This window comes from Megachile rotundata, chromosome 4 (genome assembly GCF_050947335.1).
Source record: "Megachile rotundata isolate GNS110a chromosome 4, iyMegRotu1, whole genome shotgun sequence".
Taxonomy (NCBI): Eukaryota; Metazoa; Arthropoda; class Insecta; order Hymenoptera; family Megachilidae; genus Megachile; species Megachile rotundata.
The window spans coordinates 18626322-18651057 of NC_134986.1; the positions used below are offsets into that span (position 1 = coordinate 18626322).

At 38.9% G+C, this 24736-nt stretch overlaps 3 protein-coding genes across 8 annotated transcripts; all 3 read left to right on the plus strand.

The window, feature by feature from the left end:
* Positions 1 to 366: 366 nt before the first annotated feature.
* LOC105663395 (cGMP-dependent protein kinase, isozyme 1) lies at positions 367 to 16037 on the plus strand. Of its 5 annotated transcripts, none has more exons than XM_012291985.2 (14): positions 367 to 929; positions 9768 to 9925; positions 10132 to 10203; positions 10330 to 10574; positions 10655 to 10797; positions 10877 to 11014; positions 12440 to 12618; positions 12675 to 12922; positions 13008 to 13331; positions 13572 to 13803; positions 13888 to 13994; positions 14107 to 14346; positions 14586 to 14652; positions 15573 to 16037. In XM_012291985.2, the coding sequence occupies exons 2-14, from the start codon at positions 9815 to 9817 to the stop codon at positions 15666 to 15668; spliced, it is 2202 nt and encodes a 733-aa protein (XP_012147375.1). In that variant the 5' UTR covers positions 367 to 929; positions 9768 to 9814; the 3' UTR covers positions 15669 to 16037. The 5 variants fall into 5 exon arrangements, with proteins under 5 accessions (XP_012147375.1, XP_076386400.1, XP_012147388.1 ...); XM_076530285.1 differs by lacking the exon at positions 367 to 929 and adding an exon at positions 2876 to 2894; XM_012291998.2 differs by lacking the exon at positions 367 to 929 and adding an exon at positions 4560 to 4703.
* A 302-nt stretch (positions 16038 to 16339) lies between these two features.
* LOC100882390 (cGMP-dependent protein kinase, isozyme 1) lies at positions 16340 to 19979 on the plus strand. Of its 2 annotated transcripts, XM_003699858.2 has the most exons (11): positions 16361 to 16701; positions 16875 to 17017; positions 17096 to 17233; positions 17475 to 17644; positions 18130 to 18371; positions 18425 to 18739; positions 18797 to 19028; positions 19095 to 19201; positions 19282 to 19521; positions 19580 to 19646; positions 19706 to 19979. In XM_003699858.2, the coding sequence occupies exons 1-11, from the start codon at positions 16535 to 16537 to the stop codon at positions 19799 to 19801; spliced, it is 1917 nt and encodes a 638-aa protein (XP_003699906.2). In that variant the 5' UTR covers positions 16361 to 16534; the 3' UTR covers positions 19802 to 19979. The 2 variants fall into 2 exon arrangements, with proteins under 2 accessions (XP_076386555.1, XP_003699906.2); XM_076530440.1 differs by lacking the exons at positions 19580 to 19646; positions 19706 to 19979 and having other exon boundaries at positions 16340 to 16701; positions 19350 to 19515.
* A 769-nt stretch (positions 19980 to 20748) lies between these two features.
* Positions 20749 to 24710, plus strand: LOC105663381 (uncharacterized). Its single transcript, XM_012291914.2, has one exon. It carries the CDS (start codon positions 21328 to 21330, stop codon positions 24127 to 24129), a length of 2802 nt encoding a protein of 933 aa, XP_012147304.1. The 5' UTR covers positions 20749 to 21327; the 3' UTR covers positions 24130 to 24710.
* The last annotated feature ends 26 nt before the right edge of the window (positions 24711 to 24736 follow it).

Genomic DNA, 24736 nt, shown 5'->3' on the forward strand with positions numbered 1-24736 from the left:
TTCTTGGAGAAAACATCGTCCTACAAAGATAAAAGGAAGTATATTTGCGTCAAAGGAATGTGTTCGTTTCCTCATTCCTTCAATGCATGATATCAATAGTCGAATCACCAGAGCTAAATTTTCAGTTTACAAAGCAATTTTTAAATAAAATATTCCCGTTATAAAATCTTGCTCTTTCCCAGAACAGTTGAATCATGAATCACAAACTGCAAATAAATAATATTTGTATTTTTAACTCCGTGTGTTTCAAAAATTTTACTGTGAAGATTATAAATAAGTGTGGGAGCAAAATCTGTGTCCGTGCGAAATTTGTTGATTATCTTCGAAACGATCTAATCGATCCAATGGAAATATACTTTCGCCGGCCATTTCGGCATCGATATCGTGACCAAGTCCACGTGTAGTCGAATACGTAATCGCTAAGCTGGCGACCAGGCTGTATCGCGTGGATAAGGTGCCAAACGATAATAATTGCTAATACCCCCACAACGTCGTTTGCTGGAAAAACGTGTGGTCGTGTTTTTCATCCAGTGGTATCGAGACCGTCCTGTCGATAACACCTCGACTCCATCAGCCAAGGTCCATCGAATTCTTCCTCTACCACGAACACGTCAAATACACCTCGAACTACCTGTTGCTAGCAATCGTCGAATCTTATCGAATCGTACAACACTCAAAGGGCCTTTACTTAGTTGCAAGTGAAAAATGAACGTTACGAAGATAAATCATCGTTCTTGAATCACCTGATCCACTTTCTAATTGACGTGGATAATCGATTCGAGCGATATCGTGCACGGTAACGGACAATGAATCTCGAAAGTGTTCCTCGGTGATCGACAGTGAACGTTTTGCAATTCTGTGGACTGGCAAGTGTTTAGACGGGGTTCGGACTTTGTGGATTCACTGATATAGGACTGAAACTTTGACAAGTAAGTATGATTTGTATATTGTGTTGTGCTTAGTTGGTAATAGAAATGCAGATGGAACGTTAAGATAAATAACGAAACCAACAACTATACTTGAACCTGCTCTAATTCTGCGTTAGGACACTGAGACAGGTATATCACTATTGAGATTTTATCTACATTCACAATTTCTAGTTTGATCTGTATTACATCAAGACAATCACCGACAGATACATTGCTTCAAAAATATTTTCATCATCAAATATAACATTATTCAGATTTGAATGTTATCTGCAAAATTCTAGGACAGCATCTTCTAGGACATCATCATAATTGTTCTAATCAATGTTAACAATTGCAATCTTAATTCCCTCATCGACCATAAATTGTAGAGCCACCGCCACATTTTGTAGTTTCATAATCAGAAAGTAGGTCGTTGACTGTGTTTCGGAAGTTTCGTGCGAGCTATTTGATCAAAGAAATCGATCGAAATCAATCAGACGAGATTACAAATGTTTGTTTGAAACCAGAATATTGTGAGCATGTTCCGTTATATATGTTTCCATTGCTCTTGCACGTAGTATTCTTTCTAGGTGTTCTTGCACTTGACTGTCGGTCGTTGTAATTGTAAGGACGGATGTGTACGCATATGCATTGAACTAAAGGTGAACCTATTAGTAGGATGTGTACTATGATCTACTGACGACAATGTATGAGGAGTAATTATTATTCTAGAATTAAATTAGATTTCCAGTGGCGATGATACAGCACGTTGAAATATTACGCGTTGAAGTACTACGGGTCGAATTACTGTGTACCGAATTACTACGCATCGAATTACCACGCGTGGAATTACCACGCATCGAATTACCACGGGTGGAATTATCACGCATTGCCTTACCACGCATGGAATTACTACGCATCGAATTACCACGCGTGGAATTATCACGCGTTGACTTACCACGCGCCGAATTACCACGCGTCGAATTACCACGCACCGAATTACCACGCGTCGAATTACCACGCGTTGAATTACCACGCGCCGAATTACCAAGCGTGGAACTACCACGCGTCGAACTACCACGCATGGAATTACCAAGCGTGGAATTACCACGCGTAGAATTACCAAGCGTGGAACTACCACGCGTAGAATTACCAAGCACCGAATTACCACGCATGGAATTACCACGCGTTGAATTACCACGCGCCGAATTACCAAGCGTGGAACTACCACGCGTCGAACTACCACGCATGGAATTACCAAGCGTGGAACTACCCGGCGTAGAATTACCAAGCGTGGAACTACCACGCGTAGAATTACCAAGCACCGAATTACCACGCGTGGAATTACCAAGCACTGAATTTCCAAGCGTGGAATTACCACGCACCGAATTACCAAGCGTGGAATTACCACGCGTCGAATTACTACGTGCTGAATTACCACGCACCGCATCATAACGCCCAAAGTTACCGCGTCTCAAAGTGCAACGCGTTAAAACGCAACAAATGTAAGTACAGTTCGTAAAAATATATCACGCAGAATTACAACTCGTAAAAGCACATATCAGGCCATAAATTACATTAAGGATTAAAGACACATTTCTTGTACAAGATTAAGTGAATGTTTATTTGGTAGATTTCGCGGTACTCGTTACCTTCGATCGTGACCGATAGAAGTATTATGTAGCTTTCGTGCAGACTTGTTAAAAAATTGGAACACGTTTTCGATGACTGTTTATCGATGAATCATGGATTCCAGTGTTAATTGTTATTTATTTAACACGTCGACTTCTCGAAAGTTACTACAGTTTAATGTTTACAAGAAACGCGTTAAAGACGGAAAGCAGTTTCATGATGAGCAAGCAAATGCAATAGTTCCGAGGTTCGTTGGCGAAAAGGAAAAAACATTGTTCAATGGACGTGCACCGATAAACGCAGAGATAAGGGACCATCGTTTCGTAGACAAGAAAATAGGAAATAGGAAAATGGGTAACTCTGTATTCGTGCGTTTCTGGGAAAAAATTGCATAACTGGCTATGAATTCCAATCAACCTATCTATTGTCAATACCTGTTTTTTATCTAATACTTTTTATTGCTTTTCAACTGAAAATACCGTGAATTCTTTTATAATAGTCTGTCCATGCATTCTTTATCGAACGGGAATCGATAAACCTTCGGTTATCACGTATTGATGAAATATCTGTCTACACTGTTGAAAGAAGAAACAGAATTTGTTGAAGTATTCGAGAAGTAAATTAAGTTGCAGCAACGTAACATGGTCTTAATAGCTACACTAATTAGAACGTTACTGTGTACAAAGATAATCAATGCTTATTACAGTCAAAGTCTATCGGCGTTATTGTTATCTTTCACGTGTTTCGTTTACGTAAACGGGTAATTAGTTTTCTGTTGGATGACTTGTGGATGATCAATGACACACTGGGTGCGTCATATGTTGTAATAGAGTGACGCATCGGGTGCGTTTTATATGTTGTTATGGAGTGACGCACCAGTTGCGTCCCATACTGTCGAGTGAGGAGTTGTATATTTAGATATTTGGGAGTCTGCAAATTCGTGAATTTGGGAAAGTGGGAAATTGGGGAATCGGAGAATTGGGGAATTTGGGAAATTACCACGCTTGGAATTACCACGCGTTGAGTTACCACGCACCGAATTACCACGCGCCGAATTACCACGCATGGAATTACCACGCGCCGAACTACCACGCGTGGAATTGCCATGCGTAGAATTACCACGCACCGAATTACCACGCGTGGGATTCCCACGCGCCGAATTATCACGCGTGGAATTTCCACGCGACGAATTACCACGCATGGCATTACCACGCATGGCATTACCACGCGTGGAATTACCACGCGCCGAACTACCACGCGTGGAATTGCCATGCGTAGAATTACCACGCACCGAATTACCACGCGTGGGATTCCCACGCGCCGAATTATCACGCGTGGAATTTCCACGCGACGAATTACCACGCATGGCATTACCACGCATGGCATTACCACGCATGGCATTACCACGCGTGGAATTACCACGCGCCGAACTACCACGCGTGGAATTGCCACGCGTAGAATTACCACGCGCCGAATTACCATGCACCGAATTACCACGCATGGCATTACCACGCGTGGGATTACCACGCGCCGAATTACCATGCACCGAATTACCCCGCATGGCATTACTACGCGTGGAATTACCACGCGTGGAATTGCCACGCGCTGAATTACCAAGGGTGGAATTACCATGCGCCCAATTACCACGCGTCGAAGTACCACGCGTGGAATTGCCAAGCGTCGAAATTGGAAAAATTAGGAAATTGGAAATTAGAAAATATGTGAAAGTTCATACATGTAAGAATATAGGAATTCAATCAAAATCCTCGAAACTCTATGCACTAACAAAAATTTCTAAATATCTAATTTGTGACATTCTACGTCCCCCCAGGCTCGGGAAAGACCCATCATATGTAGATTAGACTCACCCTGGTCCTCAGATAATTAAAGCAATAGGTACGTTATTAATGAAAGCAGAATAGGATTCGTTAGATAAGACGACCGTACGTGTACCTGCCTGTTGACACTTTGTCTCTTTGTTATCGGCTAGATAAGATTTCTGCGTCATTGTCGAACTTGAGACATCAGTTTTATGCGTGAATTCACCGAGTGCAGCTGATCGTTCTTTCCTAAAACCGTATCTCCGCGATCGTTCATTAAAATTTCCGTTAATTGTCCAATTATTTCGTTAATCGTTAACGTTCACGGCCTTAAATCTGCAAGGTGAGTGTCTTACATTGACAGTATGTACTCGTTATCGAATCTCGAGAATTTAGAGCACGTTATTACAAGAAACGTGCATTAATTTCACCGGTGAAACAAAGTTCTGTGTTCGTACCCGTTTATCGCGCAATCTGATCGGTCGTGATGGAAAGAACATTCGACATCGGATAAAAATCACAAAGATAATACCTGGCGATTCGATTGCAACTCAATGGGGAGAAATAAGTCGACTTTGTTGATAAGATTTCCGCGTGTCTGCTCGCAGCCATAAGCAAATATTGCGCGATTAGGTAATCCTGTTGTGCAAGTAACGAAACACGGAAAAAAGAGTACGATAATTTGAAAGTTGACTCGTTGTTTTGTACAAAATCGTCGCCGCAAAATGTAACGCGACATTTTGAAATGTACCGTGGTACAATTTTACTTTGCAACATATAACTGTGGATTTACCGGAGTTTAAAACCAGATTTACCTCGTGCGCAAACACTGCAGATGTTGTCTGGGTAAATTCGGACGTGACAGAGCAATTAAGCGCGGCAATTAAAGGAAAATCAAACACGATAACACGGTGGAAAATATTGGCTCAGATTAAAAATAACCGTGGTACGGTTTTGCCCGAGGAACGATTTGCGAGTGATATTTTAATAAACACGTATTCTGACCACGTGGTCGGTGTTTATGTGCGGTTATTGTGCTGGTTGCTGCAATCGGGATTAAATGGAAACAATGGTTTTTTGTTGAGAAATATCTGAAAATGTTGGCTGAAACAATTTATCTAAAAACAGTGGCTGAAACAATTTATTTAAAAAGATTGGCTGGAACAATTTATCTAAAAACATTGACTAAAACAATTTATTTAAAAACATTGATTAAAACAATTTATCTAAAAATATTAGCTGAAACAATTTATCTAAAAATATTAGCTGAAACAATTTATCTAAAAACATTGGCTGGAACAATTTATCTAAAAACATTGACTAAAACAATTTATCTAAAAACATTGATTGAAGCAATTTATATACATTAATTGTTAGTATCATTAAAATCGAACAAAGTGCTCGAAGCAAAGTATTACAAAATTGAAGTTTCATTTAGAAAATGAAGTGGCATTCTTGAAGAGTAAGGCACATTCCAATAGACCACCAATGAAGTTAGTCGATTAGGAAATGAATTCACAGATACATTAATATCAGCACATTGTTAGAGCTCATGAAGAACATTCCATTCCATACGACGTGTGTACTGTGATAATTATTGCTGTGGAAGAAAAATTCTTCGATACAGATGTATCTAATTTAAGACGAAGAACAGACACGGATTATTAGATAATGTGGGTATTAATAATATCACGAGCGTTTGCGAGGACAAGATTAATGAATAATTTGCACAAAATCATATGTCAACATTTATTACTATTTAGTTTACTATTATTTACTTATGCAAGAATTACATAAATAAATTCTAAAAAAATGATAAACATTAAGGATATGTAACATCCACATATGTGACCTGTAAGTTTAAAAACAAATTAAATGTCCACATATGTGGCCTTTGACAAATTAGAAAACAAATTAAACGTCCACTTGTGAGACCTTCGATGACGTTAAAAACAGACTAAACTTCCACATATGTGTTCTATAAAAAAACACACATTCACATATGTGACCTTTAATGAATTTAGAAAGAAACATCCACATATGTGGCCTTCGAATCTAAAAACAAACTAAACGACTGTGTAACATTTGTTTAACAAATTTAGAAACTAATTGAGCATCGATGAGGTTAAAAACACAGCTGCAAAAAATACTAGCAACACGAGTATAATAATCGGAAAAAATACGAATGGTTTCTTCCTCAATATCTCACTCATCAACCGCATACTCCACGTTCCACACGTTCAGTGAGCGACATTCTTGTAACCATTGTGCAAGATAAATTACGAAACGTCTGCAGGTTGCAAGGAATCGTATTACGTAAAAAAGAACCCGGAAAATAATCGTGTGTGAAAAGAAAAAGTGAAGACTAAATATGCGACGAACACCGTCAGCGCCAGCTTCCAATTATTCCTTCGAGTTAATTGCTCGACCTCTAACGAGGCAGGAAACGTTTCACCAGATACGATCGATGGGAAAAAAAATGAAGCGATTTTCCAGTTTTCTTTGATGCATTCGCTTTGTCTCGAACGTAATCTACAAATAAAGCTGATTGCTGTTACGAAATAATTCCTCGTTGCATTAAAATCACCGGAAACCGTGATCCACTTACAATTGAACTGTCAGATACGTGCCACAAATCATTTGGATATTCGATTACTTATCTTTACATGGATTATTGGGGAATTTGCGTATTGAATTATTATGCGTTGAATCACCACGCTTCGAATTTCCACGCGTCGAATTAGCAAGCGTCGAAATACCACGCGTTGAATTACCACATATCGAATTACCACGCGCCGAATTACCACGCGTCGAATTACCACGCGTGGAATTACCAACGTATCGAATTACCACGCGTCGAATTACCACGCATCGGATTACCACGTATCGAATTACCACGCGTCAAATTACCACGCATCGAATTACCACGCGTCGAATTACCACGCGTGGAATTATCAACGTATCGAATTACCACGCGTCGGATTACCACGCATCGGATTACCACGTATCGAATTACCACGCGTCAAATTACCACGCATCGAATTACCACGCGTCGAATTACCACGCGTGGAATTACCAACGTATCGAATTACCACGCGTCGGATTACCACGCCCCGAATTACTACGCGTGGATTTACCACGCGCCGAATTACCATGCGTGGATTTACCACGCGTCGAATTACTATGCGTCGAACTGCTACGCGTGGAATTACCACGCGCCGAATTACCACGCGTCTAGAAGTAAAAATATTAATAACAATTTAAAGAGAGTTCTAAAACAAATGAAAGTTGAGAATTTTTCCGAAGTCCTTGAACACCTGAGATCATCTAGAGCATAATAGCTTCTAGGAATCTGCACAAGTGTACTGCAACTCGTTCTACAAACACATTGTAAATAATGTTTGGAGAGATTCTTGGCTAATCAAATATTCTTATCACTTGCTTAACACACCAACTGCTCTTTGCAACGACTAGCGTTCCAACCTTTACTTCGTGCAAAATGTATAAACAAGTTCATATTAAATCACCGAAAATTTGTCAATACTTTTTCGAACAAAGTTCATATTTCTCCAGCCTGTTATTTGGAGACAATTTTAAAATTGCAGACACGTCTGAAGACTAACCTTGTACAACAATTTATGAAAATTGAGCTTGCATTTTTCTCTTTGCTGTTGTCTAAAAGATGAGCAAAGAGACTGTAGAATCACTACATTCGATAAGATCGATCGTTTCTGAAATTCTGACTCGATAATTCGCTCTACCAACTCGAGAATAATTCAACTGGAAAGGTACAAAACCGAACGTCAACAATCATGTTGATTTTTCCCAAAGTTGAAACTCGAAAACAGGATTATTATGCCGGTCGTTAGTTAATAAGCAGCCTTCAGTTGGAAAATTTTTCGAATAGCGAACGATCATCCCGCGGAATGAGTATATCCTTACTCGTGAGAACGTGCTAATGCGTTTTGACGTCAGCGTACGATATATCGTGCATCCAGCATCGTTAGCATAAGCATGTGACTAGGTGAGGCGGACACGTGCTCGCTGTCCAACTCCTTGCAACTTTTGTCTGACTGTTTTTAAACGCCAGGTCACGATCTCGTTAACGGCACAGACTTTGTGGTTACAAACAACAGTGAGAGACTCATTTTCGATCTTCGTCTTCTTCAAGACTAAGTAAGTTATCTTTTTGACCGATATTGATAAAATTGGAGTTGAGGATGGATTAAGTTAGAGATTAAGGTTGCGATGGGTTTGGATTAGGTTATTAGAGATGTATTCTTGTGTTGTGTTCTTTAGCAGCAATATTGGTATTTCTGCATTCTGGATTGTGGTTTCACAAATTTCGGAATTGTCTCCGAATTAGCTCGCGTCGAATTACCACGCATCGAATTACCACGTATCGAATTGCCACGCGTCGAATAACCACGCTCCGAATTACCACGTATTGAATTACCACGCGTCGAATTACCACGTATCGAATTACCACGCGTCGAATTACCACGCATCGAATTACCACGTATCAAATTGCCACGCGTCGAATAACCACGCTCCGAATTACCACGTATTGAATTACCACGCGTCGAATTACCACGTATCGAATTACCACGCGTGGAATTACCACGTATCGAATTACCACGCGTGGAATTACCACGTATCGAATTACCACGCGACGAATTACCACGCGTTGAATTACCACGCGTTGAATTACCACGTATCGAATTACCACGCGTCGAATTACCACGCGTCGAATTACTACGTGTCGAATTACCACGCGTCGAATTACTACGCTCCGCATTCCCACGTATCGAATTACCACGCCTCGAGTTACCAAGCGCGTCGAATTACTATGCCCCGAATTACCACGCGCCAAATCCTCACATCCCTAAATTCCTACATTCCCAAATCCCTACACCCCCAAATCCTCACATCCCCAAATCCCTACATCCCCAAATCCCTACATCCCCAAATCCCAAAATTCCCAAATACCCAAATCCCTAAATTCGCAACTGCCTAAATCCCCAACTCCTCCAACAAATCTCCTCAGCCCTTAAAGAAAGAAGACCGTATCTTTATGTTCAATTTACGTTTTTGCTATGAATGTTAATGTCGTCCAAATATAAGTTTCTGACGCATTAAATAGTCATTGATCAAATATTTACCGAAATTTGAGTAACCACAATGGCTCGTCGTGGCAATGAAGGAAGCAATAAAGCAATTCGTGCTCGTACGATGCTCGTCGAATGATAAGTGTCGTTATCGCGATTAACGCGAACGAGGAATTCGTGGTTGAGGCGCAGGTCTGATAAGACAATTCTGTCGATCGCTGACAAGAACGTGTGTTTATGGTTGCAGTCGCACGCGAATATGATTGAAAACGAATGATAAATCTTTTCGTGTGTTTCAGGAGCTAAGAGAGTGTGCTTCCATCATGTGTTGGACGAAGATGATATCATGAGGTTCTCGTGCTTCCCGAGGGCTAATATCCTGGGTCAGAGGGGTAGTATCAATCTTACCCCTCTGCCCGGGAATGACGAGGTGAATCATGTGAACGGTGTTAACGTGGTGAGTAAGAGATAAATATAATTGATACTCGTTATCTTTGCCGAGTGGAAATTAAATGATTGCAAGCCTGATATACTTTCTGTATTGTCATGTTGTGAAGAATGTTCTCAAAATTATTTAACGTGTTTACGAATAATTTAGACTCAATGTAGTACATCGGAGACTACGTTAAAGACTAGTTTGTATTATTCATTGTTTATTTGCAGAATGTAAGTACAAAAGTCCCGGTGGTGACCAGTTACAAACGATCTGGGGAATTGGATACCACTCATGGCGTGGTAAGTAAATTTATAATTAAATTTGATACAGACAAGTACTGTGGATATGTATATTAAAATAATATACTGCAATATTTAATAAACCAAAAATAGTAAATAACAGAAGACCAATATAAATTTTTGCAGATACAAGCCGTACCCGGTACCGCAGTACCAAACGGAACGGGTCCACCCCTAACTTCCAATGGAAAAGGCAGAGCGCCACTGCCACCTGGAAAGAGCAGCAACCATCTTCCCACGCACCACGAAAATGAAGATGCCCGAAATTCAGACGGTTCTGATCAGGTCTCGAACAACCCCAGGGGTGGAATCATTGGAAGGACCCCGACTCCACCCTCTGCACCCACCCCCGTCTACGAAAAGGACTCCAAGTAATATTTTCAAACATGAAAAGTAGTCGAACTACTAATCAAGTTAGATGGAAGTTTACTGAAGATTTGAATTCTTATAGGAGTAGACGACAGATCAAGAGGGCCATTTTGGAGAACGAGTTTCTCGGCAACCTCGAGGAAAATCAGGTAGAGGCACTGGTTTCTGCAATGTACTCTAAAACGATACCACCTAATACTCTAGTTATTCGAGAAGGCGATATAGGTAAAATATATTTCGTGCTTGCCTTCATTCTAAATATCTATCACAGTTTGTATATATTTGTTTTTAATTGACTCTTTAGGGTCGCATTTGTACGTGTCTGCGGAGGGAGAGTTTGATATTTATCAGGGTAACAAGTTCCAAAGAACTTTCGGACCGGGTGTTGCTTTTGGAGAGATCGCCCTGTTGTACAACACCAAAAGACTTCGATCGATTAATGGTAAGTTAATTAATGTACTAAGTGTCGTTGAAAAACAATAGGCAAAAGACTAGGTGAAAGACTAGCACTACAAAGCTAAATGAAACACTAGGACTACAAACCTTGTGGAGTCAAATCGAATGCCATTCGAGTCAATATATTGATTCCACGGTTGGAATCACCACGCACCGAATTACCACGCGTGGAATTACCACGCACCGAATTACCACGCGTGGGATTACCACGCACCGAATTACCACGTGTCGAATTACCACGCACCGAATTACCAAGCGTGGAATTACCACGCGCCAAATTACCAAGCATGGAATTACCAAGCGTGGAATTACCACGCTCCGAATTACCAAGCATGGAATTACCAAGCGTGGAATTACCACGCGTCGAATTACCGAGCATGGAATTACCAAGCGTGGAATTACCACGCTCCGAATTACCACGCGTGGAATTACCACGCACCGAATTACCACGCGTCGAATTACCACGCACCGAATTACCAAGCGTGGAATTACCACGCGTCGAATTACCAAGCGTGGAATTACCAAGCGTGGAATTACCACGCGTCGAATTACCTAGCGTGGAATTACCAAGCATGGAATTACCACGCACCGAATTACCACGCGTGGGATTACCACGCACCGAATTACCACGTGTCGAATTACCACGCACCGAATTACCAAGCGTGGAATTACCACGCGCCAAATTACCAAGCATGGAATTACCAAGCGTGGAATTACCACGCTCCGAATTACCAAGCATGGAATTACCAAGCGTGGAATTACCACGCGTCGAATTACCGAGCATGGAATTACCAAGCGTGGAATTACCACGCTCCGAATTACCACGCGTGGAATTACCACGCACCGAATTACCACGCGTCGAATTACCACGCACCGAATTACCAAGCGTGGAATTACCACGCGTCGAATTACCAAGCGTGGAATTACCAAGCGTGGAATTACCACGCGTCGAATTACCTAGCGTGGAATTACCAAGCATGGAATTACCACGCACCGAATTACCACGCGTGGAATTACCACGCACCGAATTACCACGCGTCGAATTACCACGCACCGAATTACCAAGCGTGGAATTACCACGCGCCAAATTACCAAGCATGGAATTACCAAGCGTGGAATTACCACGCGTCGAATTACCTAGCGTGGAATTACCAAGCATGGAATTACCAAGCGTAGAATTACCAAGCGTAGAATTACCAAGCGTGGAATTACTACGCGCGGAATTACCACGCTCCGAATTACCAAGCATGGAATTACCAAGCGTGGAATTACCACGCTCCGAATTACCAAGCGTGGAATTACCACGCGCCAAATTACCAAGCGTGGAATTTTAATTAACAATATATTAATGTACATACAAATTGTGAATTTGTGAAGTAATTGGAGACTCATACAATGTTAAAATTCCCAGTGAAAAAGGGTGGAAAAGTATGGGTGTTGGACAGATCGGTGTTCCTCACGGTGATGATGAGGACAGCGCAAGAGCGACTAGAAGGCAACGTCCGGTTCCTCCGGCAGGTTTCCGTTCTCCAAAAGCTACCAGAACCGAAGGACCACCTCCTAGCTAAAATCTCCGACCTGATACGTGTGGTAGGTCTCATACTTCCAAACACATTTCCTCAATTTTAATACCAGAAAATTATTAGGAATTCTTCCCTGCTGGAGCTAAAATAGTGCGCCAGGGAGAGAAGGGCGAGAAGTTCTACATAATCAGCGGCGGAAACGTGAGGATCACCAAAGACACTGAATACGGAGACGAAGAGGAACTCGTGGTCCTTGGAAAGGGACAGTACTTTGGAGAAATAGCTTTGTATGACGATTCCGGTGAAAATCGACGTCACGCTAATGTCGTTGCTCTGGCACCTGGAGTCGAGTGCTTAACCTTGGACCGACAGTGAGTCATCTTTCTTCAGAGAAAGTCTCCTATGAGTCTTTCCTCTCCTCTTTCTTTCCTTTTGTGAAACAATATTGTATTTCAGGTCCTTCTTAAACTACCTGGGTGGTCTTGACGAAATACGTAATAAAGATTGGGTGGCGGAATACGAGAAGCAGAAGTTGTCACTGACTCCTAAGAAGTGGACCAACGAATACTCGAATGTTACCTTGGCTGATTTGGAGACTAGAGGTACTCTGGGAGTCGGTGGATTTGGACGGGTCGAATTGGTTACCTTGAAGTCTGACTGTGAGAAGAGCTTCGCGTTGAAGATGCTGAAGAAGAAGGTCATGGTCGAACAGCAACAACAGGAGCATGTGCTGAATGAGAAGCATATCATGCAGGCCTGTGACTCGCCGTTCATTTGCAAGTTAGTGTAACATGCAAAGTTATTGGATCTTTTAAAGTTTTAATCACATCACCACTCGTACGTAATAACATTAAATCTTAGTTTTAGATGAAAGTGATTAAGGATTTCCAGACATCTAGACTGACGTTATAGTTCATTTCATTGGTCATTGGTCACTGGCCATTCATCAGTTTATTAAATGTATCACCTGACCTAGTTAATGCTCATACATGTTTATAAAGTTTGATTCATATTTCACAGACTCTATCAGACTTTCAAAGACAGCAAGTACGTCTACTTCCTAATGGAAGTCTGTCTGGGTGGGGACGTGTGGACGACCCTTCAAAGACGACGGTATTTCGATGATACGACGGCGCAATTTATGGTGGGATGCGTAGTGGAAGCTCTCGATCATCTTCATTCATTAAACATCGTCTACCGAGACTTGAAGCCCGAAAATCTTATGCTTGATTCTCGGGGATATCTGAAACTGGTAGGTCAAATGCGTCAAGGATAATCTGATTTAACCATGGAAATCAAGTATACACCTAAATAAATTAATGTGAACTTCTTCTAGGTGGACTTCGGTTTCAGTAAAAAGATAGGACCATCAAAAACCTGGACCTTCGCAGGCACACCAGAGTACGTGGCTCCAGAGATCATTTTGAACAAAGGACACGACCGGTACGATATCACCGAGTTACTCTAATTTAACCTAAAATAGCTCTATAGACCATAACATAGAACTGCATGCATAGTTTAGTAAAGTGTAAAACGAAAGTATTTTGTACCCCAGGGCGGTGGACTACTGGGCTCTCGGAATATTGACTCACGAGCTGCTGGTCGGTAAACCACCCTTCCGAGGTCCCGATCACATGAGCACCTACAATAAAATCTTGAAGGGAGTCGAAGTGGTTGGGATACCGAGTATCGTTAGCAAAAACGCGAACAATCTCATTAAGAAACTGCTTCGTCTGAGTCCCTCGGAACGACTGGGGTATCAACGGAATGGTATTCAGGATATTAGGGACCACAAGTGAGTCATTTACTAAATGTTACATTTCAAATGTACATTATGACATTGTAAACTTAATTGAATAACAACGTTGAATACGTTGCAAAGTTAATTATGCTTAGAGTTGGTAAGATGACACTCGGGATAAAATGAATAGTACTTCTTCAAGTGGCGTCTTTACGAAATTGTTACAGCTTCTAATTTCATATATATGGGTTTGGGTGAAACGCAAAATGTTTTAATGAATATTATTTGTGCAGGTGGTTCAATGGATTCAATTGGCAGGCTCTACAGAGACTTAGAATGCCAGCACCTATCGTACCAACGGTAAATATTAATAGTATCTATGAGACCTAATTGATTAGAGCTCCAGTAACTGATCTTCCACAAAAATTATTAGAATAAATGTACACTTATAATTATCAAGCGTCGAATTACCAAGCGTGGAACTACCACGCGTCGAATTACCACGCGTTGAAATTAGGAAATTGGGAAATAGGGAAATTTGGGAAATTACCACGCGTGGAATTACCACGTGTCGAGTTACCACGCGTCGAATTATCACGCGCCGAGTTACCACGCGTGGAATTACCACGCTCCGAATTACCACGCGTGGAATTACCAAGCGTCGAATTACCAAGTGTGGAAGTATCACGCGTCGAATTACCACGCATGGAATTACCAAGCGTGGAATTACCACGCGTCGAATTACCACGCATCGAATTACCACGCGTGAAATTACCAAGCGTCGTATTACCAAGCGTGGACCCACCACGCGTCGAATTACCACGCGTGGAATTACCAAGCGTTGAATTACCAAGTATGAAACTATCACGCGTCGAATTACCACGCATGGAATTACCAAGCGTGGAATTACCACGCGTCGAATTACCACGCGTGGAATTACCAAGCGTTGAATTACCAAGTGTGAAACTATCACGCGTCGAATTACCACACGTGGAATTACCAAGCGTCGAATTACCAAGCGTGGAACTACTACGCGTGGAATTACTAAGCGTCGAAATTGGGAAAATTAGGAAATTGGGAAAATTGGGAAATTGTCATTTTCCCTAAGAAGTTATACTGCCCCATAATTCCCTATACCTCCCCACCTACTGTTTTCCCAGTGAAGCTTATTTAGCTCAATCCACTCAATCTACCTATATAACCTAACCTAGATCCACCTAAGTAACCTAACTGACCTCCACCTCTATAGATCATAGTTTTGAGACAGCAATGTTTTCCAGGTACGAAGTCCAATCGACACAAGAAATTTCGAAAGATATCCTCCAGATCGCAATGTACCACCTGACGAATTCTCTGGATGGGATGACAATTTTTAACATCGAGAAATACATCAGGATAAGCAACATCTACGTGGTTTATCCATTAAACGATAAGAGATGACTCATGAAGTTGCGGGGAACTCTTTCAATAATGCAATAAGAATCCGTCGATAAACGACGGATTGCACTTATCACTAACCGATTCGGACTTGATCGATGAACAGTTTTCCTATTTATAGTTACTGCATACGTGACAATAGTACGACGTTAATGGAGCTTTTTCTGACGATTAGGCTGTAATTAGATAGATCCAGCGATTTGGATTGGTAGGAACAAAAAGATACTCTATGATCAAAAATGCTTATTATCATGAATGTGATTGTTAACAATGTTACGAGTTATTAATAAATTTATACTTGAGTTTAATTATTGTTTCATTTCACCACCTCTTTCAGTTCTATTCTTCTGCAAGTTACACAAGTTTAATAACTTCTTTCTTTCCAATGTTAATATTCTTTTATATTATTTATAAGTTATATCATTTTTTGTAATTGTAAAATTATAAATTGTAACTTATAATTGTAAAATAAGCTTTAACTACAACTTCAAATTTCTAATGAGTAATTCTTAACTAAAATATCAATGAAATCATTAGTTTTATCAGTCTTCTACAATTTCAATGAGGGTTCTGATAACTATCCTTAAAAAAGAAGTACTTGATTGGACATAAATCCTTGATATTGTCGTATCTATCAAACGCATTCGTAAGACCGTTTACCAAAGAGAATTGCAGTTCATTAAAGATAAGATCAATAATCTATCGCCGTTAAACGTCAGTCGCTCTCACCTACTCGAAGCAACATCCTATTGTGATTTTCTCACTGAAGAAAATGTTTCCCTTTTTCGTCGAATAAGTGTCCAAAATGTTCTTGCGAAGGAGCTTTCAAGCACACATCAAGTGTTCTGGTTTGAAAAGACAGAACAGCGAAGACTGCTATCGACAGTTATCACATCAGAGGAAAGCTGGGGTAATCGGTGATGTGGACGTGTCAGCTGATACCTCGATCGCCATTTGCGAGAAAAATGACAAGTAAAATCTTTGAATAAATCAGTTAATTACATTCAAATTTAAAGATTAGCCAAATTTTCGTGTCAAAGATCGAATCTGAAATTTCACATTTTGAAATCCACCATTGAAATTCATCGAACTCATCAAATCTCTTCAACCACCTCCGATCATAACTTGACTCTTACATCTTGTAGGACGAAGGCACTAATCAGAAATGCTCTACTCAGTAACAAATTCCTTTCCGACCTCGACGACATGCGCATAGAGGCTCTCGTTTCGGTGATGTACCCCAAAAAAGTGAAAGCAGACACCCGACTTATTTTCGAAGGAGAGACTGGTAGGCAATAATTCGAAATTTGAGATCATCAGTCACTATTGGGATCACTATGGTAGATTCATTCAATCTCTATGGTAGGTTCTCATCTGTACGTCTCCGAGAGTGGTTCCTTCGAAATATACGTGGGTAAAACGTATCATGGGAGCTTTGGACCTGGTGTCGCTTTCGGGGAACTGGCCCTGTTGTACAACACCAAAAGACAGTGCTCCATAGACGGTATCAAATACTCTTAATACCTAAACTTCGTTACAGTTAGCAAACTTTGGTCTGGTATATTTGGTTTGGTCTTGGTAACTTCTGCAGTAATTTAACTTCAGAGGTTGCAGATATTACAGCTGTTACGATATTGTATATATACCTGAACTATATATGCAATGTTATGCTTGTTTAATGCAATGTTTAAATATACGCTTATCATTCATGATCATGCTTATCACTAGTTTTATGTATCTCTCAGTCAGCACAGATGGAAAGGTATGGGTTCTGGACAGACACATGTTTCGGACCATCATGGCGAGGAGCAACGAAGAGTCCGTACAGTACAATCTCAAACTTCTTCGTCAAATCGAAGTATTCAGTGATCTGCCGGAGGAGGCTCTCTTGAAAATATGCGACTTGGTAGCTGTGGTATGTAAATACCTAGCACTGCATACAGAATGTTGAGCTACTGGTGGGCATAATTTCAGGGGATGGTAGTTGGTTGATACTGAACGACTAACAATTGGTCAGTGTTTTTCTCTAACCCGTTGCACTATTTTGACGAGTCAGACTCGTGACGCACTCCTACTTCAGCCGTGATCAATTTTACTCGAATTTTTAGTACGCTTCAATTTGAAGTTTAAGACCAATTATAATTTGCATAGTCAACGATTGTATAATAACATATTGACATAATTAATATTGTATTAATATTGTAGCTGTAATTAGTTAGTTCTGACTGACGCACTTGACGAATAAGCTATAGTGCAAGGGGTTAATAATTCGAAAACTAAGTTTCAGTCAACATTTTGGTAAAGGAAGTTGTTAAGTATCGCCCCAACTACCATCCCCTGAAATTAAACCCACCAGTAGCCGAACCTGCATACTTTATCACAACACCCATCTTACTCCAGGAATTCTATCCGTCAAAGTCCTACATAATACGAGAAAAGCAACTAGGCAATAAATTCTACATAATAAACGCCGGCAACGTACAAATCACCAAAAACAGATCGAACGGAACCGAGCAGGAGCTGATGGTCCTCAAGAAGGGTGACTACTTCGGAGAACGAGCCCTCTTCGACAACGACGAGCCCCGTAAAGCGAACGCCATTGCAATGCCTCCTGGAGTGGAATGCTACACCATAGAAAGAAAGTACGTAAATTCACAGGAATATTAGCGATTGTTCCTGTCGTTGGTTTTGTTAGGACGTTCCTGGAGTACCTCGGGGGCCTGGACTCGATCAGGAACAAGAACTGGGATGATTGTCAGAAGAAATTGGTCGAGGAGGACAAGTGGGACAACAAGTTCCGCAATTTATCGTTATCGAATTTAGTTGTCGAGAGAACAATCGGCACCGGTGGTTACGGCAGGGTGGAGCTGGTTACAATCCTGTCGATACCGAATGTCAGCTTCGCTAGGAAAAAAGTGAGGAAGCACATGATCACGGAGGGGATGTTTCAGAAGATGATTTATAACGAGAAGAATAACTTGAAGATGTGCAATTCACCGTTTATCTGCAAGTGGGTAAATAGGTCTGAATAGACTTGACCTATATAATACAATTCTAATCTTTGTAGATTACATAGAACCTTCAAAGACAAAAGGTATCTGTACTTTTTGCTGGAGGCTTGTCTAGGCGGAGATCTGAGGACGATGTTAAACAGAAGTGGACGATTAGAAAATTTATCGGCTAGATTCGTCACTGCTTGTATCACGGAAGCTTTACATCATCTTCATTCTCTGGGGATCATCTACAGAGACTTGAAGCCGGAGAACGTGGTGTTCAACGAATATGGTTACGCTAAACTTGCAAGTGTTTTTTACCTGCGAATGTCTTCTTATCAACGAAGATCCCTAATTGTTTTATCTTTGTAGACCGATTTCGGATCGAGCAAGATGATTGGGGCTCACAAAACGAAGACCTTCATGGGCACACCGGAGTACTTGGCTCCTGAGATTATTCAGAGCAAACTTTACAATCAGTACGTATCACACCTGAATGATTTGAAGGAATGGTTTTTTTACGTCCTTGAATAAAATGAACGACTGCTTTTATTTAAAGGGCTATCGATTATTGGGCACTGGGTATCCTCGTGTACGAAATGCTTCTGAATCGAACACCTTTTCTAGATGTAACGGACTTGGACATGTACGATAACATTCTTAGCGGAATTAATGAAAATCATTTTCCGCCTGTGATCAAAACCTCTGCGAAACATTTCATCACGGGGTTGTTGGAGAATAATCCTGTTAAGAGACTTGGTTGTCTGAGACATGGTGTTCAGGATATTCGTAGTCATAGGTACTTATATTCAGAAAAAATGTACCTGTTATTTGTATTTATTGTTAATTAATTTCAGGTGGTTTCATTCGTTCGACTGGCAGGCATTGCAACGTCAAAAAATGCGCTCTCCAATTACGATAACAGTAAGTATCGTCTTCATAGATATAAATTTGAAGTGTATAATTTTATTGTTTCATTTTAGGTGAAACATTATCTCGATATGAGGAACTTCGATAGATTTCCTCCTGATTCCAAAACGGCGCCTGTGGATCCTTCCGATTGGGATACAAATTTTTAAAACATATGTTTACCTAATTTTATTAGTAAAATGAGATCGTATCGCACGAAACATGTATTCACGTCCTTAATGTAAATGTAAGTCTGATTCATATTTGTCAAATTTTGTATTTATTTACGAACATCTTTAGAATGTATTATTTAGAAACACTGTTAATAAATATATATAAATTAGCAAATGCAAACGTCATCAAATTGTAAGAATGATTTTTGGCGGCTCGAAAAAATTTTGTGACATTGTGTCATTCCTTACGTCACCGATGAGACACAGTGTTGTATGCAAATTATTTCGAATACATAATTTGTATCGGCAGACCCACGAAATATATTGCAGATAGCATAAAATCGATTTTATTAAAATATATAATATATGTATATAGCATTTTAATCAATAAAATCGATAATAATTAGTTTTTCACAAAAATGGTACAAGTGGCGCCATCTCTCCGGCGAACAGGGTGAACTACACACTTTTGAAACTGGAGCTTCGTTAGTTCCACGCGCTGCCACTAGGCGGCGCCATGTACGTTCTATATCATTTTTTCCCCAAAGCATTTACCTACATTTTCAGTTCAATTCGATTAATATTAATTTTATTTCCTTAATTTGCTATAATATTCATCAAATTCCATTATAGTGCAAGACTAATTAACTTCGGAATGTTTCGACTTTGCCATTATCAATGTCCATATTCCGAAGTTTTCCTCTTTTTTTTAATTATAGATCATTACGTACCTCTCCGTTAGATGGCAGCATATGTACCTTTTTCAAATATAAAATTACAAAAAAAGTGAAGAACAAGGCTTGTACATAATATCAACTTTATTAAATTAATTATTAATCTTATTTTATGTAAAAATAATAATTGCAATGCGTCAACTTTTAACACGAAGAATAATTTGAAATGATCGTACATATATGTATATATCTCAAGTTAAAACGATAATAACAATGATAATTAAATAATGAACTAATTGTTAAAATAAGTGTAAAAGACTATTGCAAATGTTGCAATATTTGTGAATCAACTTTATTAGTCCTTCGAAGTATCGAAATTTCAACATTGGTATTGCGCAAAAAACGTTGAGAACTTCAGGTGGCGCACGATTTGCTGTACTCCTGTACAAATAACCTTGTTACACCATCGTTCAAATGGTGAATTTATAAATTTATATAACAAATAAATCATCAGTGATAGAATAGATATAATGTACATCTACTTTCATAGATAACTTGAACAGCATAAAATTATAATATAATTTACTTGTAGTCGATAAAAATAATAAGTAACAATACGCTGGATTAAATTACAGTGTCAGGGAGACAAACGCATTATATTTCTTAGCAACGATGTTTGTTAAAGAATCGTAACAGTACGATGTGAATAATTCGATCAGTGTAATACGTTTACACGGAATACTGGTTGATTATCAGTGATGACAGGACCTAACTTAACATGAGGTGAAACTAGGTCCATAAGGCTTTAGCTTCATATTACCTGTTAATATTTTGTAAAAGTGTTATATAATGGAAACTCATGAGAATGAACAGTATGTATCATTTCCTCTTTCTGGGGTACATGATGGAATACAAGATAATATTATATCTCATGAAGAAATATGTGAACCTGTTGATGAATGTGTCCTTCAGGAAGGACTTACCGAAGTATCCGTTACAGATGTTAATGCTGGTATTACAGAGGCACAAGTTGCAGTTGAAATTTTAACGGAACATTCCGATGAAGAAGATGAGAATCGTGTGGTATATCCTATATATATTAAACAGGAAGAACAACAGCAATACACATCTGGTGATGATGAGTCTATGGCTGTAGAAGCTCTCAGACAACTCGGAGGAATGTACCCATGTTTTGAGGATAAGAAAGTATCTTGTCCTAATTGCACGAATTTCTTTACACAATCAGAAATGGCAAAGCATCATATTACTTGTACCGCTACTAAATTGTCGTGCATGACTTGTGGAGAAAGATTTGAGAGGAAAATGGATTTGAATAATCATATGGTATGTCACCAAGTAGATCGCCCACATGCTTGTAGAACTTGTGGTAATTTGTTTCGTTCAAAGAGTAATTTAAGATATCATATGTTGCAAGTACATCAGATAGAGCGACCTCATAAATGCACCATATGTGGAGCAGATTTTCAGAGACCTTCTAGTTTATCTAATCATATGAAAATTCATACATATGTTGCTGGACGTGCCATCATGCAATCACAAAGTAATAATGTGTCTCAGTCTGAAGAACCTTTTAGAAAATGGTCTGAAAATATAACTGAATCTCAAAACAATGAAGTGCCATCTTCCTCTGTACAAACTGTACAAAATTATGATACAGTTCATTGGCCAGTTACCCCTTATAATTTTCACAGCGAACAATCAACAGTTAATGTAATATCAGGTTCTCAAGAGAAAATGGATACTTTACATGAATTTACTGTAATGCCAAATGGGGAAGTAACGCAATTTGAATATTCTCAACCGAATAGTATAAATAATCAAGTAAATCAACAATACAATATCTCATTGAATTCATTTAATAATGCTGATACAATGATCAAAGTTGAAACTATATCATATAACAGTGAAGATAGAAAAAATTATATAGAAGTTGAAACAAATAGTACAAAGCCACACAACTGTAAATATTGTGGAATCGGTTTTGCCCGTGCAACTGCATTAGTATCGCATGAAAAAATTCATCTATCTAAAAATTGGAGTATACCAATTGAATGTGAATATTGCGATAAACAATTTCAGGATAACAACCATCTAGCAACTCATCAAACCACATGTGCAAAAAAGCTAATGCAAAATAATATAGAGCAAGGTTCACCTAACAGTAAATGGTGTAAACATGCATGTTCTGAATGTGGTAAAAAATTCACTACAAAACAAAAAATGTTCAGACATCAATGGATCCACAGGAAAAAGACACATTCTTGTGAAGTATGTGGATCCCAATTTGAAAAACAAAATCAATTAGACAAACATAGATTGTCTGCACACCCTGGTGATTCTCCATTTACTTGTACAGAATGTGGTAAAAGTTTTGTATCTCGTCAAGGACTTTGGGAACATGGGAGAACACATGCTGGAAGTCCTGCACATTTTCATTGTGACACATGCTCTAAAACATTTTCATCCAGACAAGGATATTTAATACACCATCGAACTCATACAGGAGAAAGACCATATGGTTGTAAATTTTGTTGGAAAGCATTTAGAGATGGTGGAACTTTAAGGAAACACGAGCGTATTCATACAGGAGAAAGGCCTCACATTTGTCCTTTGTGTTCAAGAGCATTTAATCAGAAGGTTGTCCTGCGGGAACACGTTCGTTGGGTTCATGCAGCTGGGAAAAATGAAACTGATGCAACTGGGCCTCCTTTCCCTTGTCCTATATGTGGAACTTTAAGTCAAGATCGGGACGAATTATGTGCACATATCGTTAAACATTCTGACCAAATGATAGCAGAAGCAAAAGCTAAGACAAACAATAATGCACCAAAAACAAAACCAGTTAAAAAGAAATCAAAAACATGTGCAACAACTGGCTTGCAAGTGAAACAAGAACTTGGAAGTTGTATAATTTCGAAAACAGAGGAAAATGAAGCACTTTTGTCTATTACAGACACAGATAAGTCAGATAATCATCAAATTTTAAATGATAAACAGAATACCTTTCTTGTAGTTACAAAAAAAGATGATGAAGATTTTATATCAATTTCAGAATTTAAATCTGAAAATACGGATTTATTAACTGATGATAAACAAGATGAAAATTTGCATATTTCAGAAACTGATCAGAAAGATCCCTTAGGTATGATTACTATGGATAAACAAAATAACACATGTATAGCTTCTACAGAATCAGAAAGAAGTGCACTTCATTCTGCTACTGGTCATAATGAAATAACTACAATGCATTTAATACAAACTTCAAAACAAAGCAATACTTTACACTTAATATCAAAACAAAACGAATCATTGCCTGTATTGACACTGCAAAACCCTCAGAGCCATGAAGATTATTCCAGTCAAATTGCACAAATAAATAATAATGATGTACCTATGGATATGGTAACTCATCATTCAACTAGGCAAGATCAGAATACAAAGGATCATGATAATGAAATTGGACAAGAATCATTGATATCAGAAGGAACATCCCAGACAGCTGTAATACAAGTTGTACAATATCATCAAAATGAAAGTGATGATGAAGAAGAGGAATTAGTTTGTGGTATTTGCGGAGAAGATTTTAATGACAAAAATGTGTTAATGGAACACGTTAAAATTCATATATAATTATTGTTAGTTTATTACTATCCAAGTTTGTGATATTATTAAGCTATTATTGTGGCTATGTAAGAAGTAACGAATTTCAATATTTCTTATGTTCTTGGAACAAAAATATTAAGCATAAATATTTAAGTATTGTTTCTGATAGTAGTAGTAGTAATGAAGCACCAATTTTCTATGTCTCTTAAAATGCACTGATATTAAAACAAAGCTTTCAATTACTGAAAGAATTTCAATTATATTTATACATTTTTAATTAATCAATTTCGGTTTTCTCAAACGCTTTTGCACATTTAGATCCTATACTATACACGTGGTAAAACAATGTACATGTATTAAAATAAAATTATAGAACAAAGTTTCTATATTATGTAAAGCGCATTATTGGTCGTTTTGAAGAAAAAAAATTACATATCGTAAAAAGGTTACTTAAAAATTATGTAGTTCTACTATAATACAATTTTACAAATTATCTGATCTTTTAAATTAAGTCGATTTATAATACGTAAATTATAACTAAACCAAAATGGCATTTGAAATGTAGAATATGAGGTGCGATAAGAAAATAAAGTGCATTTTATTTTCTACATTTATCTTTTATTTTATATCGATA

Coding starts and splice junctions, on each gene's coding strand:
- LOC105663381 (XM_012291914.2), top strand. CDS start 21,328: ATGGAAACTCATGAGAATGAACAGTATGTATCATTTCCTCTTTCTGGG.
- LOC105663395 (XM_076530285.1), top strand. Junction 10,575..10,654: donor GTCTACGAAAAGGACTCCAA/GTAATATTTTCA, acceptor GAATTCTTATAG/GAGTAGACGACAGATCAAGA. Junction 14,347..14,585: donor CAGGATATTAGGGACCACAA/GTGAGTCATTTA, acceptor TTATTTGTGCAG/GTGGTTCAATGGATTCAATT.
- LOC100882390 (XM_003699858.2), top strand. CDS start 16,535: ATGTTCTTGCGAAGGAGCTTTCAAGCACACATCAAGTGTTCTGGTTTG. Junction 19,029..19,094: donor AATATGGTTACGCTAAACTT/GCAAGTGTTTTT, acceptor TTATCTTTGTAG/ACCGATTTCGGATCGAGCAA. Junction 19,202..19,281: donor CAGAGCAAACTTTACAATCA/GTACGTATCACA, acceptor TTTTATTTAAAG/GGCTATCGATTATTGGGCAC.